The sequence below is a fragment of the Oxyura jamaicensis genome, unplaced genomic scaffold, assembly GCF_011077185.1.
Source record: "Oxyura jamaicensis isolate SHBP4307 breed ruddy duck unplaced genomic scaffold, BPBGC_Ojam_1.0 oxyUn_random_OJ71079, whole genome shotgun sequence".
NCBI classification, from domain to species: domain Eukaryota; kingdom Metazoa; phylum Chordata; class Aves; order Anseriformes; family Anatidae; genus Oxyura; species Oxyura jamaicensis.
The window spans coordinates 60515-77129 of NW_023310352.1; the positions used below are offsets into that span (position 1 = coordinate 60515).

Genomic DNA, 16615 nt, shown 5'->3' on the forward strand with positions numbered 1-16615 from the left:
GAAAATGTATTGGTGGTGTGCAGGACTGCAGTGAGAAACCCACTGCCCCAGGCAGCTGCTGCCATCTGGGCACAAGCTCTGCTGTCCAGGAGGGTCCCGTAGTGCAGGGGCTTGCAGATGGCAACGTAGCGGTCATAGGCCATAATGGTGATGAGGGAATACTCTGCATCAAAGAACAAGACTAGAAAAAGGACTTGCGCTGCACATCCTTGATAAGTGATGTCCTTGTTGTCCCAGAGGCAATTGGCCATGGCTTTGGGGAGAGTGGTGGAGATGCAGCCCAGGTCGAGGAGGGCGAGGTTGAAGAGGAAGAAGTACATGGGGGTGTGAAGGCGGTGGTCGCAGGCTACAGCAGTGAGGATGAGGCCATTGCCCAGGAGGGCAGCCAGGTAGATGCTCAGGAAGAGAGCGAAGTGCAGGAGCTGCAGGTCACTTGTGTCTGCAAATGCCAGGAGAAGGAACTCGGTGATGGAGCTGCTGTTGGGCATTTGCTAGTTCTAGGCATGGGGTCCTGACCTCAGAGGAAAAATGCAGTAAGGAAGTACAACAGAGTTATCTGATAAGAACTAATTCAATTTTGGAGTATTAATCATATATTTTGCAGGTCCCTTTCTTGAATTGTCACTGATGCTTCCTGAGGGTGTCCCTGGGAGTCGAATACTCTCCTGTGGGCAGTGTTGTAGTCAGTCCTCACCTATAATAAGAAGGAAAGGGGAATGTGGTAATCACAGATAAAATTCACTCCTCATATCAGGTGATTATCCACATTGTCTTTCCAAATTCACCCAACTGTAGAGCAGGGCTGTACGAATTTCTTTTCTGTATACTGTCATTCCTGCTGCACTCCAAGTGAAACCCTGTGGCTCCACAGAGACAAATGGACTGTCCCTTTAGTACAGAATGTTTGTTCAGAGGGGACAGGCAGTCGGTCCATAAAGGCTGCTCTCTTCTGCTGGCATGTCTATGAGTTGTGGGATAATTACACTCACATGTTCACCTGAAAAGAACCAGGGCAATGCTGAATCCATGCTCAAAATGCACATCTCCAGACCCTTCACCCTGTACCCACACTCCCCTTCCCCCAAGCACACCGAGGGCTCACTCCATGTACATGTGAAACCCCCATCCCCAGCCAGCCTGGAAACAAGAACAGCAGCAGCACAGCCAGGTGGAGAAGCCAGGAGGAATGGCACCCTGCTGCTGCCAGGGGAGGCAAGGCCAGGGAGGGACAGACAGACACTCAGCAGACCCTCCTCTGCTGCTGCTCTGCCTGCAGAGGAGGCAGTTCCTGCTGGGGACACTGGGGACTTGAAGGCAGAGACTCTGCTGGTGGGAGAGGAGAGCAGGGGGTGTCCCAGGGAAGGCACCTGCTCTGCAGGGGATGGCAGGGAGGTGCCTGAGCCCTCCCTCACACAGCATTTCTGGCAGCAGCTCCCTCTCACTACCTGTCCATGTTCCTGCTGCCTGCCCATGTCCCTGCTGGGAGCGGGTTCTCTGTCCCCACATCTCCTCCCTGTCCACGCTCACAGACCCCATCCCATAAGCTGTGTGCTGAGCTCTGCCCTGCAGAGGACTCCTGAGTACAGGGCCCTGTCCATAGGCATCACAGGGGTTGCAGCTCCTAAAGATCAGCTCAGTTAAAACCTGAGGAGACCACAAACATGATGTTGGTGCAGTCTTTAAGCTGAGGTGCCTGAAGGGACTTTGTCGAGTTCATCACTGACATATTGCTCTCTCAGTGCAATACTCTAGGAATCTCAGTCTCCTCTACAATCCAGAAAACCCATTGCCATGAAACCTGCTTCCCCTCCTCTGCAGGAATCTGAAAGTACACAACCAAAAAAAGCCTTCCTCTTCAGATTAACCAAGCCTCGGTCTTCCTATTGAAATGCCCCCTCATAAATGCCATTCTCTAAAGCATCTTCTAGTCCACATTACAAGTAGAGTGGGACCTATCCTGACATGCTATCAGCCATCGGATGTACCAGCTGTAGAAGACCCCTTTGGCAACTATACCTGCATTGCCTTGCTGCCAGAGACTCACTGTGTCAAGAGGCTGCAGATCTCTCCTGTCACATGCTGCCCTCTGTTGTTGCACTCCTCACTGCCTCCAACCTTTCTCTCCTTCTCTCCTCTCCCTGTGCCACCTGAAGTCAGAGATCCCAGACCTGCTGTGCTATGCAGAGGAGCTGCTCCTGGGCAGAGCTGTCTCTCTGCAGTGCTGCCCGCTTGCCAGGAGCTCCCCTTGGGCCCAGGAGCCCGGCCCAGCTCAGCAGCACAGCACTCGACCATGGCATCGCTTGCTCTGTGCCATTGGGCTCCCTCCAGGTGTCCCCAAGGCCTCAGGGCTGACAGCTCCAGAAGGCAGCAGGGTCTCTCCTGGGGTGTGGTGCTTGAAGCAGACTGAAGACATCACCAGCTGTTCCTCTCTGAACACAGGAGATACGGATGTGATTTGTGATATTAGAGTGTGGTTGTCAAACATGAGAACAAATGTTTCCCTACCTTAACCCCTATTCTGTTCCCAGTCCATGGCAGGACACCTCAGCCATGAAAGGCAGGGATCATTTAATCTCTCTGAACACCCTTCACCTTTGCTATTAGGAACTGAGAAAGAAACATCTCACTCATTGGTGTCCTAACAGGATGGGGGCCCCAGAATGCTTTAAAACGGCTTCCATGAAGAAAGGGGAATGGCACACTAAAATATCATTGGTTGAGTTTCCCCTGCTGTCAATATGGAAGGTCCTCTACCCATAATAAACAAACAAACAAACAAACAAACAATCTCTTATTCCTCTTTCATGTGACCGGCATGGTGACTGGGATGTGGAACACCCTTATCAGTGTTCTGGTTGCTGAGAGCCAGCACTTGCAGATACCCATGGCCTTCTTCCATGGGGATCTGTCCTCCTTGCAGAACTTGTACAGCTCCACCGCCCTGCACCAGATGGTGCCCAGCTTCCTGGATGGGGACAGCACCCCCTTTGCTCACAGAGGTGGTAGAGCTATCAGCTGCGCCTTCTGCATGACTGGAGTGCTTCCTGCTGGGGGCCATGTCCTACGGTCAGCCCTGGGTTGTATGCCATCCCTGCTCTCTGTAAGAGCCAAGAAGTGGAAGCTCTGGTTCCAGAAGGCCTGAACCACGGGAATTTCTCTCATGTACCTTTGACATGACAACATCTATCCAAGACCTATTCCTCTATGGAGCCTGCTAGGTACTTAGGAAGAGAGGATCTTACAACTGTGAAATGTGTTAATTTGATTCGTGTCAGTATGAAACAATGCTAGGGCCACATGATGAAATACAACCTTCTATCTAAGAAAAACAGAGTGATTAGTGTACATAGTTCTTGTAACATGCAAAAGAAGGGTCCAGCAATAGAGGGTTTGTATTTACTGTCTGTAAATAGAGGGTTTGAAGGACGAACACTGAGACTCAAGTCTGGGAGATAAGAGGACCAAGGAGGTTTTTTTGGAAACTGCTGACTTCTTCATGAGACGCTGCCCAAGCCTCTGATGTCTGGCAAAGAGATCCACCAAATAAGGAAAAAGAGGGAGTTGAAGGACGACCAAAAGACAAAACCTGGGAGGAAGACTACGAGCCTTCAGCACAAGAGACCCCAGAAAGACCACCAGAGAGTGATACGCATGCACCCGGAGAGGGTTCAGATTCCAGAAACTAGTTATAATAACCCTGCCTTTTCTAGGAATAGTGATAAATATGTATTAGTCTAGTAGCATAAAAATCAGCCACCTGATGTAATAGGTGCGCGTCTTGGTGGAGCAGAGACTCCCAGTGCACCCAGCGCTGTTTGCTTGCCTCTATTCGCTTAATAAATCACAAACTTTGATTAAAATCCTATATGGGACTTAATCATTTATCTCACAACCTATGTGCAAAGCAGGTGCATCTGCTAGCCTATTATGGACACCAGCAGATGTGAGCCTATAGGCACAGATCCCAGCCAGAAGCCAAGGGATGACCTGTCGGCTACTTCAGAAAGAAGTCAACTCACAGGCCATTTAAGAACCTTTAGTGTCCTATTGGACTTAGAGCTTCTGCGGCACCACTGCCCTCATAATACCATACCTAAAAAACACCCCTTCTTGAGCAAGGTTCCGCCCAGGTAGAATTGAGCTCGCTGTGATCCTTCAAGCCCATGGCCCTGCTGCTGGACTCCCAGCCTCTCTGATACATGGGCACCAGATCTGTACCAGTCCTGGGAGGTTCTAGGGAAGGAGGGACCTTGCAGGCAATGTTCAAGCCCTGTGCCTGTTGGCAGTCTCTCAGCTCCTTGCACACAGTGAAGAGCACACTGATGTCCAGAAGCTGTGTGCCTGAAGCTGACCTAGAAGACACTCAGGGAGGTGCCCTCCCAGCCCCAGCCCCAGCCCCAGCCCCAGCTGCAGCTGGCAGTGCTGCTCTGCAGAGCGAAGGGGTTGTGGTACCCGGGGCATGGGGGCACTCTGCAGGGCTGTGCTGGGCAGGCTTGGAGGCAGACCCAGCTCATGGGGTCACTGCCATTGCCTCAGGGCTGCAAGAAATCACTTGCCAGATTCCTTTGCCGGAGCTGCTGCATGCCCTGGAGCTGAAGAGCTGTCCTCTGCCTGCTCACACCAGACTGAGCACTTGAACTCTGGTCAGTCCACCTGGGACAGGCTCACGCTCTGCGATTGTCTCCCAGGCTCATATTGCCCCTGGGCTCTCCTGGAAGCTCCTGGTTCCCTCCAGGAAAACAAACAAACAAACAAACAAACAAACAAAAAACAAACAAACAAACAAAAAACTCATCTGCCATCAGCCCCATCATGTTCTGTGGAGCCCAAGTGCCTAGGAATTGGAAGTATTTATCAGCTGCCTGGCCACTAGCAACTAACAGGGAACTTGTGAACCAGACCCAGATCCCTAAAAGTCCATGCTGGGACTGCTGTCACCACACTGAGCCCTTGTGGAAAGAAGCAAAGCACAGAGCCTTTTTAGAGTCTCTTCCTTTGGCTTGTTCTTGACAGCAATTTGCAGGAAGGCCTCAGCCTTCAGGAAGTGCCTGGAGGAGATCCCTTCATAGGAGGGATGAAAAGTACAGATCCCAGGTAGAAGTCAAGGGTGACCTGTCACCTACAGACAGAAGTGACCTCACAGTCCCTTTCCATGACACGTTCCTGCTGCTGCCCTATCAACTGCAGAGATGGAAGTGACCTCACAGTCACTTCCACAGTCACATTCCTCCTGCTGGTTCAGGAGATCCTGAGGCAGAGCTGACCTTTCTCTAGTCCCCTAGGTAGTATGGTTCACCTTTCTGGGTTAGAGATTCAGCAAAGGTTAAGTGGGAGGGTTTGGTGTTCTGATTGGGGTGCCAGGTCTGTGGTTAGGGTATTGGCAAGCTTTGTTGTTTAGGACTTGTTTAGGTCTGCCAAGAAGTCATCTAGGGTTAAATAGAGCATTTTAATGATACTATTAAGGGCAGGGATTATGATGAGCAGGAGAGTAAGGGTAAGGGAAAAGGGCTATGGGCTGGGTTTTGGCTTCAAGGGATACTTTGAGATCAGGCATTAGAGTAGTGGATTCCTGTCAGGGTGTGGAGTAGCATTTAGGTTTAGGGATTTAGGTTACAGGTTAAAATAGGGTAAGGGCCTCACATGACTGTTTTAAGTTAGTGTTACAGCAGAATCAACTTTACCTGCACTCTCTTACCTCTTCAAAATCGTTAATTTCTGATGGCCAAGCTCCTCTTCCTTCCCCCAAATCTCACATCTCTCCTGACCAGCCTTCTCCTTACCTCCCCATATCACTCATCTAATTGGGATCAGCTTTCTGATGACATTCATGATCTCAGAGAATCTGTCTCACCTCTACTGGCTACTCTGCTCCTAAGAAAGTAGCATCTCTTAAGCCAGGATGGAAAAGGACACAAAGGTCTGTAGGAACACTCTGCACAATGTGCCCAGCAGCTCTGCACCACCCCAAAACTGCTCTTCCTGCCTACAGGTTTTGGTTCCAGGATGTCTCCAGTGGATCCAGGGCAACTATTCCCAGGCCCTCATGTATGCTTCAGTTTCCACCGAGTGTCTTGGAGGCAGTAGCCCCCTCTGTGTAGAGAGCTAAAAGCAGCCCTGAAGTATAACTTCAGGCAAAAACTGACACCTCTGACATGACAACCGCTGTCCAAGACCTCTTGCTCTTTTGGGCCTACCTGCTACTTAGGAAGAGTGGATCTCACAAACTACATGCAAAGCAGGTGCATCTGCTGGCCTGTCACAGACACTGGCAGATGTGAGCCTAAAGGGACAGATCCCAGCCAGGAGTCAAGGGATGAGCTGTCAGCTATTTCAGCAAGAGCTCAACTCACAATCCGCTTTACAGGTATTCATTTAGGACTGGATTAGGAATTTCTGAGGCACCACTGATCTCAGGACCTGCTCAGGTAGAAGTGAGATGGTTGTGATCCTTCAGGCCCATGGAACTAGTGCTGGACTCCCAGCCTCTCTGACACACAGGAGCCAATTATATACCAGTCCTGTGAGGTGGCAGTTGTACCTGAACCAGGGGAATTTCTCTCATGTACAGGAATTATGTCTCCTCCTCCCAGCTACAGTTCTGTGGTCCCTGTGTCATGGACCCCTTCTACGATTTTGCCCCATTGCTGGAGCTCTCCTGCAGTGCCACGGTGATACTCATGGTCTTTGCTTTCATAATCTGTATTTTGGATCCAATCTTCCTCTTCCCACTCATGCAGTGTTCATGTGTGTGCATTGTATGTCAGCAGGCCCAAGGCCTTATCCACCTGCTGCTCTTCTGTCCTCACAAGTGTCACTGTTTTCTATGACACCATCATCACTGTCTGTGTGAAGCACAGAACAGCCCTCCTCAGAGATTTTAACCAAGCCCTTTCCCAAACCTTCCTCATCCTCCTGGTCAGCCCTCAGGTTGCTTAGAGTTGGTGCGGGAAGGGTGAGAGAGGTGCTGGTGGAGCTGCAGATGTCATCCTAAGACCTGTCCCAAAGACCTTGGAAAGGACAGATTGATCAAAGACATTTCTCGGGACTTGGAAAAGTCAGATGTCAAACCCATCTTCTACTAGAAGGGCAAGCAGAAGGATAATTAAGCCTAACCAATGATTAAAATGCCAGCCTTAACCCTAGCCATCAACCCAGACCTAAACTATAAGCCTCAAACCTTGCCCTCATTCTAAACCTTGAGCAGGATCCTTGAGCAGAATACCAATCCCTCCCTTAAAGCCCTTCCCATTCCCTTAACCCTGGAGGATGACCTCTAATCCCCAAGCTTTGTCCTGAACACCTAATCCCCAAAGCTCTCCAACATGTACACGGCACATCTTCAACCTCACTCCTACCCCTAATTTACGCTGTTTGTCCCCTTGGGGCAGGGCAGGGACAGTGAAGTCCTGCGGCAGTGCATGGCTTTGGAAGAGGAATGTGAGGTGATAGGTATGTGATCAGATTAAAGGCCACCACAAGGAAGAGCTGTGTGGGAACGCTGTGATAGGATGAAGTGTGCCTCAGGATCTGCTGGGCCTGCAGGAAGCATATGGCTGTGAAGAGGAGGCTGGGAGGTCACTTCTGTCTCTGGAGCTGACAGACCAGCAGGAGGAATGTGGCACACACAGGGACTGCAAAGGCCAGAAGCATGCACATGGCGTCGAAGATGACGGTGAGACAACTTCTGTTCTGGTCAGGTGATAGACCACCGGAAGGCTGATGGGATGGGAGTTGCACTTGAGGTATAGTTTGTGAGACCATAGAATGGCTCATGTTGGAAGGGACCTTAAAGATCATCTAGCTCCAACCCCCTGGCCATAAGCAGGGATGCCACCCATGACATCAAATTGCCCAGGGCCTCATCTAACCTGCTCTTGAACAGCTCCGGGAATGGGGCATCTGTAAGGTCTCTTGGCAACTTGTTCCAGTGCCTCACCTCCCTCTGAGTGAAGAATTTCCTCCTAACCTCTAATCTAAATCTCCCCGCTTTTAGCTTAAAAGCATTCCACCTTGTCCTGTCATTATCTGACTGAGCAAAGGGTCACTCTCCATCTTTTTTATAAGCCCCCTTTAAGTACTGAAAGGCCACAAAGATGTCACCCAGGAGCCTTCTCTACCAGCCCCAGTCCTCTCAGCCCCTTAATCATCTTCATGGCCCTCCTCTGGACCCGGTCTAACAGCTCCACATCCTTCTTGTGCTAGGGGCGCCAGACCTGGGCGCAGGACTCCAAGTGGGGCCTCAGGAGGGCAGAGCAGAGGGGTACAATCACCTGCCTCCACCTGCTGGCCACTCCTTTCTTGATGCAGCCAGGGATGCAGTAGGCCTTCTGGGCTACAAGTGTGCACTGTTGGCTCATATTGAGATTTATCTCCAGCAGAACCCCCAAGTCCTTCTCTGCAGGGCTACTCTCAATGAGTTCTTCTCCCAGCCTATCCTCCTGTCTGGGATTTCCCCTGCCAAAGTGCATCACCTTGCACTTGGACTTGTTGAACCTCATTAGGTTCACATGAGACCACTTGTCAAGCTTGTCCAGGAACCTTTGGATGCCATCTCTTCCTCTGTTGCATCAACTACACCACTCAGCTTAGTGTCATCAGCACGCTTGCTGAGGGTGCACTCGATCCCACCGTCTATGTCATTGATAAAGATATTAAACAGTACTGGTCTGAGGACAGACCCCTGAGGTATACCACTCATCACCAGCCTCCACTTGGGCATAGAGCCATTGACCACCACTCTCTGGGTGTGACCTTCAAACCAACTCCTTACCCACTGAATGGTGCACCCATCAAATCCATATGTCTCCAATTTGGAGACCAGGATATCATGTGGGACTTAGTCAGAGAGGTGCAGGTCTGGGAGTTCTTAGGACAGTCTTCTGTGGAGAGGAACAAGAGCTGTGGCAAGGCTGAAAGTCCCAACAGGACTGATGTCTTTGTGTCCATGGCTATGGCTGTTGTCTATGCCACAGAGGCCAATGAGGAGACAGCTTATCATTAAAGCACCAGGGCCTCATTGCCTCCTCACCCCCACCCATGAACCAGGCAGGGGTCGTACCATTCTGTGCACTTGGCAAACCACATCCCCACCTCCTACTGCCCCAGGAAGAGCCCTGAGCAACGTGTGAAGGGAAAGGATCTCCCTTCCCAGGGTCCGGGGGTCAAGCCTCAGCCCTTGTGCTGGGTGAAACACATCCACTTTGTCTCCACATCAGTGTCACCTTCACATTGCCTTTGTCTCCTTGTCCTCACTGCCTCCAACGAGCTCCAAGGGAGGCTATGTCAGTCCTGGCCCTTGGGAGACACTCCATGAAACTTGCATCTAACTTGGACTTCTTGAGAGATGTCTTCAATTTGCTCTCAGTGCCTGAGGTTTGTGGGCTCATCGCCAAAGCCACCACAGGGGTGATTACAGTGACTTGGGCTGAGCCTCTGCTGCTGAGCTGGGCCGGGCTCCTGGGACGGAGAGAGCTCCTGGCAAGAGGGCCCTGCTGCAGAGATACAGCTCTGCCCAGGAGCAGCTCCTCTGCACAGTGCAGCAGGGCTGGGGGCTCTGACCACAGGTGGCACGGGTAGAGGAGAGAAGGAGAGAGGGATTGAAAGCAGTTAGGGGTGGGAGGATGCTGAGAGCTGACTGCAGGAGAAATCTCCACAGCCCTTGACAAGGTAAGTCTCTGGCTGCAGGGCTGTGCAGCTGCAGGTCCTGGAAGGGTCTCCTTCTGAGTCTTGTTTCTAGGAGGGCAGTGGGCAGTGGAGTAGGCTTGGGAGTCCTGCTGGATTGCACTGCAAGGTGTGGAAGTTTGGCAGAAGCCCCTTGGAGTGCCCTAGCATAGGTGTCCCCAGTCAACTGAGAACACCCTGACCTGGCTGGCCATGCTGGACTCTCTGTCAGCTGCCCCATAGCTCCTGCAGCCATGGAGGTGCCCCTTGGCAGTGCCCTGTTGGCATCATGGTGCTGCAGGGCACTTCTGAGCACAGCCATGTGGGATGGGTTCTGTGAGAACGGGCAGGGGAAAAGAAGAGGTGGGTGCAGAGCAGCAGCTCCCAGCGGGGACAGCTGCAGGCAGCAGAGAGAGGGACAGAAGGAGCTGTTGCCAGAAATCCTGTGGCAGGGGGGATTTGGGCACCTCGTGGCCATGCCCTGCAGTGCAAATCCCTTCCCCTGGAGCAGCCCCTCTCTGGCCTTGTCTCCCCCTGCAGTCCATGGGCTGTGGGGAAGGCATGGCCAGCACAGCAGACAAAGCCCAGATGAAGAGAAACTCCCAGGGTCCCTCTGGCTCAGAACTTCACCCAGAGACAAGGTGAGGCTGCTGTCCAGCTGCACTTGGACTGGGGCTTCTCTGCTCTCAGCTGTCTCCAGTTACTTCTCAGGGAAACTCCTGCAGTTCACAGAGGGGTGACAAAGGGCAGCTGTGAACAAGACTGCTGGGCAGAGTTGCTCTGCTCAGTCTTCACGAAGGGGCAGTCCTTTGACTCCTGGACCCCACAGCATTTCAGCTGAGGTGCACAGGAAAAGTCAGGGAGTTCAACCATAAAATACCTCTCCTAAGGGGTGACTGGAATAAAACAAAGGAAACAACCCCCCTGAAGCTCTGCCTCTGCATTCACGTATTTTTTTTCAACAGCACCGCAAAGCTCATGGATCGGACCCATAGCCTGAACGTGATTTTCCCCCATGTTTCTGCCTTCCTCCTGTGGCACAGCAGGAAAGACTCCTCTCAAGCCCACAGCAGCCCCTGCTCCCAGTGACACTCAGCCACCACCTGCCGCAGCTCAAACAAGAGAGCTGCAGAAAGGTTCTCCTGCAAAGAGAGAGACTCAGGCTCGGTTTGCTCTGAGAGTTTCAATAGATTTTCTGTTCTAACTTTGTTCTCCCTTCTCCTCTTCAACAGAAAACTGTGTCAAAAGTCAGCAAATGTCAAACAGCAGCTCCATCACTGAATTCCTCCTCCTGGCATTTGCAGACACGAGGGAGCTGCAGCTCCTGCACTTCACGCTCTTCCTGGGCATCTACCTGGCTGCCCTCCTGGGCAACGGCCTCATCCTCACCGCCGTAGCCTGTGACCACCACCTCCACACCCCCATGTACTTCTTCCTCCTCAACCTCGCCCTCCTCGACCTGGGCTGCATCTCCACCACTCTCCCCAAAGCCATGGCCAATTCCCTCTGGGACACCAGGGCCATCTCCAATAAAGGATGTGCAGCTCAGGTCTGCTTTTACTTATGCTTTTTTGATGTAGAGTATTCCATTCTCACCGTCATGGCCTATGACCGCTACGTGGCCATCTGCAAGCCCCTGCACTATGGGACCCTCCTGGGCAGCAGAGCTTGTGCCCAGATGGCAGCAGCTGCCTGGGGCAGTGGGTTTCTCAATGCTGTGCTGCACACGGCCAATACATTTTCCCTGCCCTTCTGCCAAGGTAATGCCGTGGACCAGTTCTTCTGTGAAATCCCCCAGATCCTCAAGCTCTCCTGCTCAGATGCCTACCTCAGGGAAGCTGGGGTTATTGCTTTTAGCCTTTTCTTAGTTTTTAGTTGTTTTGTTTTCATTGTTTTCTCCTACATGCAGATCTTCAGGGGCGTACTGAGGATGCCCTCTGAGCAGGGCCAGCTCAAAGCCTTTTCCACATGCATCCCTCACCTGGCCGTGGTCTCCCTGTTTGTCAGCACGGGAATGTTTGCCTATCTGAAACCCCCTTCCCTCTCCTTCCCAGCTCTAAATCTGGTGGTATCATTTCTGTACTCAGTTGTGCCACCAACGTTGAACCCCCTCATCTACAGCATGAGGAACCAGGAGCTCAAGCAAGCAGTGAGGAAGGTATTTGAATACATCCTTCTTCGGCATTAATAATGTGCCTAGAATACTAACAGGACTCATGGGTTTTCTAAAAAAAACCTCTTAGTACAATGTCTTGTAATTATGTTTCTTTGTTATTATTTCTTAATCTTTATTATTTTGATTTAATGTTAGTCATAGCCTGTTATTTTTTTCTATTGCTTTTAACACAATAATTTCATGTGCCTTTAGAACCAATATTTTGTTTAAATAGAGACAATAAGAAAGGCAGCAGAAATTCATTGGTGTCAGTTGGCATCTCTTCCCATCTCCTCTGGAGCTGAGGGAGCATCCCCAGCATGCAGGAGGACTCAGGACCAAGAGTCCAGGTGCCACATAGAGGAGCAGTGCTGGTGGCCCTCAGGGTTGCCCCTCATTGCCCACTGGGCTCTGCCTCTCTGCTGCCTTTGGATCAGGGCTGATGCATCCCTGGAGCAATGGCCATGGCCATCAGCAGGACGTGGCCTTTTCACCATTGCTCTCTTTTGGCTTTTGCATTGTTCTCTTGTGCTCTTTATTTGTCTTAGATCTCGTATACCTTGGTGACAGTCCTGTGGTCTCTACAGTGGCATTTCTGCCACATCTCTGCACACCTCTTCCAAAGCTGGTGTCAGGAATACACCCAAGGAGTTGCTCCCTGAAAAGACCTCTTGCATTTTTTCAACAGTCTTGGGAATCTGCAGATTTCCCAGTTAACTGGAAGGTGGCAAACATTGTTCCACCTTTCCAGAAGGGCAAACAAAAAGATCCTGGTCATTGCAGGCCTGTCTTACTTTACTGCCTAGTAAAATTACGGATAAAATTATCCTGGGAGTAATTGAAAAACACCCAAAGGACAATATGGTCACTTGTCAGAGACAACACAGGTTCATGAAGAGAACGTCTTGCTTAGCAAACCTAATTTCCTTTTATGACAAGGTCTTCCATTTATCTGACCAAGGGAAGACAGCTGAAGTTAGGCAATCTTTTTGACTTTCTGTAAAGCTTTCTGTACTGTTTCTCTCAGTATCTTTCTGGACAAAATGACCAGCCTAGAGCTGGATAAAAACAGAATGCTATGGGTGAAGATTTGTTGATGGCCTGGGCTAAAAGGCTTCTAGTAAATGGCATTGCATCAGGCTGGAGACCAGTCACCAGTGGGATTCCCCAGGGCTCCATTTTGGGGCGAGTTCTCCTTCATGGATGTGTTGGATGTGGGACTAGAAGGTGTTTTGACTAAGTTAGCAGATGATACCAAATTGGGAGGAGTCATCAGCTCTGTCCAGGGTGGAGAAGCCTTGCCGAGAGTTCTTGACGAATTAGAGAGCTGGGCAAACCCTGAAAGGGAAACAAACTTCTGGTATGTAAGGAATTCAGGTAGCTATTATTTCACATCAGTAGAGTAAATTTAGATAAGTCAAAGGACACAATATGAACCTGGCATCACCAGGTCCTGGTATGTAGTGGAGATTGAACAACAGTGAGTGGCATTGTGGAGGGTCTGGGTGGTGCTGATGCGGAAGGGGGGATGCGCTGACCAAGGATGGTGCCAGATTAGAGCCTGCCCTGGGAGATAACAGAAGCCATCCTTCCCTGCAACATAGAACCACCAATCTGAAGGAACATAACACATATGTGTTATGAACTAATTGGACTATATCAAGAAAAACAAGGATTGTAGGAGTATAAAAACTCAGGGAAAGTTTTGAGCAGGGTCCCTCCTTGAAAGCACCCAGCTTGAGCTGATCATGGAATCATAGAATGGCTTGGGTTGGAAGAGACCTTAAAGATCATCTAGTTCCAACCCCACTGCCATGAGCAAAGAAGCCAACCACTAGAGCAGGCTGGACAAAGCACCATCCAGCCTGGCCTTGAACAACTCCAGGGATGGGGCACCCACAACTTCTCTGGGCAACCTGTTCCAGTGCCTCGCTGTCCTTGCAGTGAAGAATGCATTTACACTGATGCACACAATATGGGTAGCAAACAGGAGGAGCCGGAGGCCACCATGCTAGCAGGAAACTATGATGCAGTTGCCATCATGGAAACCTGGTGGAATGATTCCCATGACTGGAGTGTGGCTCTTGATGGTTACAAACTGTTGAGAAGGGATAGGCGAGGAAGGAGGGGAGTTGCCCTCTGTGTTAGGAAGTGGGTAGACTGTGAAGAAGAGCTGTGCCTGAGAAACAGCCACGACCAGGTTGAGAGCTTGTAGGTGAAAATCAAGGATCAGTCTGTAAAAGGACATCTAGTGGTTGGAGTCTGCAACAGGCGACCTGATCAGGGGAGTCTGTTGATGAGGCCTTCTTGCTTCAGCTGCAAGAACTGTCATGCTCACAAGCTCTTGTCCTGATGGGGGATTTCAACCACCTGGATATCTGCTAGGGTAGCAGCCCCGTGAGTTCCAGGCAATCCCGGAGATTCCTGGAGGCTGTTGAGGATAACTTCCTGGTCCAGGTAACAGAGGGACCAACACAAAGAGAAGCCTTACTAAACCTGGTGCTCACTAACATGGAAGAGGGCATTAGAGAGGCTAAGATTGGAGGCTGCCTGGGCTGTAGCAACTATGCCCTTGTGGAGTTTGTGATCTGGAGGAATATGAGTCTGGAAAAAGGCAGAGTCAGGACCCCCTGAACTTCAGGAAATGAAACTTCCAGCTGCTCAAGGAATTACTGATTGGGATTTCCTGGAAAACTGTCCTTAAGGGCATAGGAACGGAACAGAGCTGGCAGCTCTTTAAGGACACCCTTCTGAGAGCACAAGAGCTCTCCATCCCCCAGCCGAAGAAATCAAAAAGAGGAGGCAGGCGACAGGCATGGCTGAGCAAGGACCTGCTGCTTTGTGGTGGTTTTACTTGGGTGGGCGGCTGAGCTCCACCACAACCGCTCTCTCACTCCCCCTCCTCAGAAAGGAACAGGGAGAAAATACAATGAAAAGGGCTCAAGCGTTGAGATAAGGACGAGGAGATCGTGCAGTAATTATCGTGACAAGAAGACAGACTCAGCATGGGGAGACAGTAAGGCTTATTGCCTATTACTAACAAGCTAGAGAAGTGAGAAACAAAGGAAAGAAACCAAAAGCACCTTCCCCCCCATCCACCCTCTTCCACCTCCTCTCCCAAGCGGTGCAGGGGAATGGGGGAATGGGGGTTATGGTCAGTCTAAGACACTTCTTCTCTGCTGCTCCTTCTCAGTCACTCATCCCCTGTGCTGTGGGGTCCCTCCCACGGGATGCAGTTCTTGCTGAACTGATCCAGCGTGGGCTGCCCACAGGCAGCAGCTCTTCAAGAACTGCTCCAGATATGGATCCATACCATGGGGTCCATCCCTCAGGAGCAAACTGCTCCAACCTGGGTCCCCCACGGGCAGCAGCTCCTGCCAGGTCACCTGCTCCTGCATTGCCTCCTCTCCACAGGCTACAGGTTTGGCCTGGAATTTGCAGAAGACCCCTGGCAGGAGTCTTCCACAGGCCGCAGCCTCCATCAGTGGAGGTCCACCTGCCCCACCCTGGTCTCCTCCACGGGCTGCAGCGTGGAACCCTGCTCCACAGTGGTACTCCATGGGCTACAGGGGGACATCCTGCTTCACCACGTTCCTCACCATTACTTCTCCCTGAATTCTCTCCCTTCTTCTTCACTGACCTTGATGCCTGCAAGGCTGTTCCCCACTCTTACTCTCCGAGCTGCTGTGTGGCGCAGCATTTTTTTATTCCCTTTCTTAAATATGCTCTCACAGAGGAACAAAACAACATCACTTATTGGCTCGGCTCTTGTCAGCAGTGGGGCCCTCACCAAACATGGGGCAGCTTCTAGATTCTTCTCACAGAAGCCACCCCTATGGCTCCCTGCTACCAAAACCTTGCCACGTAAACCCACTACACTGACAGAAAAGAGGGAAATGTACTGGAAGTGGAAGCAGGGTTGTGTAGCCTGGGAGGAATACAGGGGTGTTGTCCGGAAGTGTAGAGACAGAATCAGGAAAGCGAAGGCACAGAGGGAGCTGAACTTGGCAAGGGATGTGAAGAATAGCAAGGAGGGGTTCTACAGATACATAGGCAAGCATAGGCAAGAGGAGACAGGCCAAGGAGAGTGTTCCCCCTCTGATAAACGAGACGGGAGAACTGGCTTCCTCATACATGGAAAAAGCTGAGGTACTCAATAAGTGCTTTGCCTCAGTCCACACTTGTGGTCAAGTTTCCTATGTCTGTCAGGTCCCTGAACCTTGAGGAGAGGGTGAGAGGAGTGGATTCTGTCCCATTGTGACAGTGGAACAAGTCCAGGACCGCCTAAGGAAATTGGATGTGTACAAGTCCATGGGGCCAGATGGTATACATCCCAGGTATACCTCTGCTAAGAGAGAGAGCTGATATGGTTACCGAGCTGCTCTCCATCATATTTGAAAAATCATGGCTGTCGGGTGACGTCCTCAGTGACTGGAGAAAGGGAAACATGACTCCCATTTTTAAGAAAGGGAGAAAGGAAGACCTGGGGAGCTACAGGCCAGTGAGCCTCACCTCTGTGCCTTGGAAGATCATGGAACAGATCCTCCTGGAAGACATATTAAGGCACGTATGAGATAAAGAGGTGATTCGAGACAGTCAGCATGGCTTCACCAAAGGTAGATCTTGCCTAAACAATCTGGTGGCCTTCTATGATGGAGTGATGGCATCGGTGGACAAAGGAAGGGCGCAAAGCCTTTGATATGGTCCCTCACCACATTCTTCTCTCTAAATTGGAGAGGTATGGATTTGAAGGATGGACTGTTAGGTGGATCAAGAATTGGTTGGCTGGTCTCAGCCAAA

General features: G+C 51.0%; 1 protein-coding gene and 1 long non-coding RNA gene across 2 annotated transcripts; both read left to right on the forward strand.

Moving 5' to 3' along the window:
• Positions 1 to 6509: 6509 nt before the first annotated feature.
• On the forward strand, positions 6510 to 16614 carry LOC118159575. The gene is made up of 4 exons (XR_004747168.1): positions 6510 to 6520; positions 7443 to 7453; positions 14361 to 14372; positions 16495 to 16614. It is a non-coding gene; the product is annotated as an uncharacterized LOC118159575 (long non-coding RNA).
• Positions 10916 to 11848, forward strand: LOC118159574 (olfactory receptor 14A16-like). Its single transcript, XM_035314152.1, has one exon. The coding sequence runs from the start codon at positions 10916 to 10918 to the stop codon at positions 11846 to 11848; it is 933 nt and encodes a 310-aa protein (XP_035170043.1).
• Position 16615: the final 1 nt, after the last annotated feature.

Coding starts and splice junctions, on each gene's coding strand:
- LOC118159574 (XM_035314152.1), top strand. CDS start 10,916: ATGTCAAACAGCAGCTCCATCACTGAATTCCTCCTCCTGGCATTTGCA.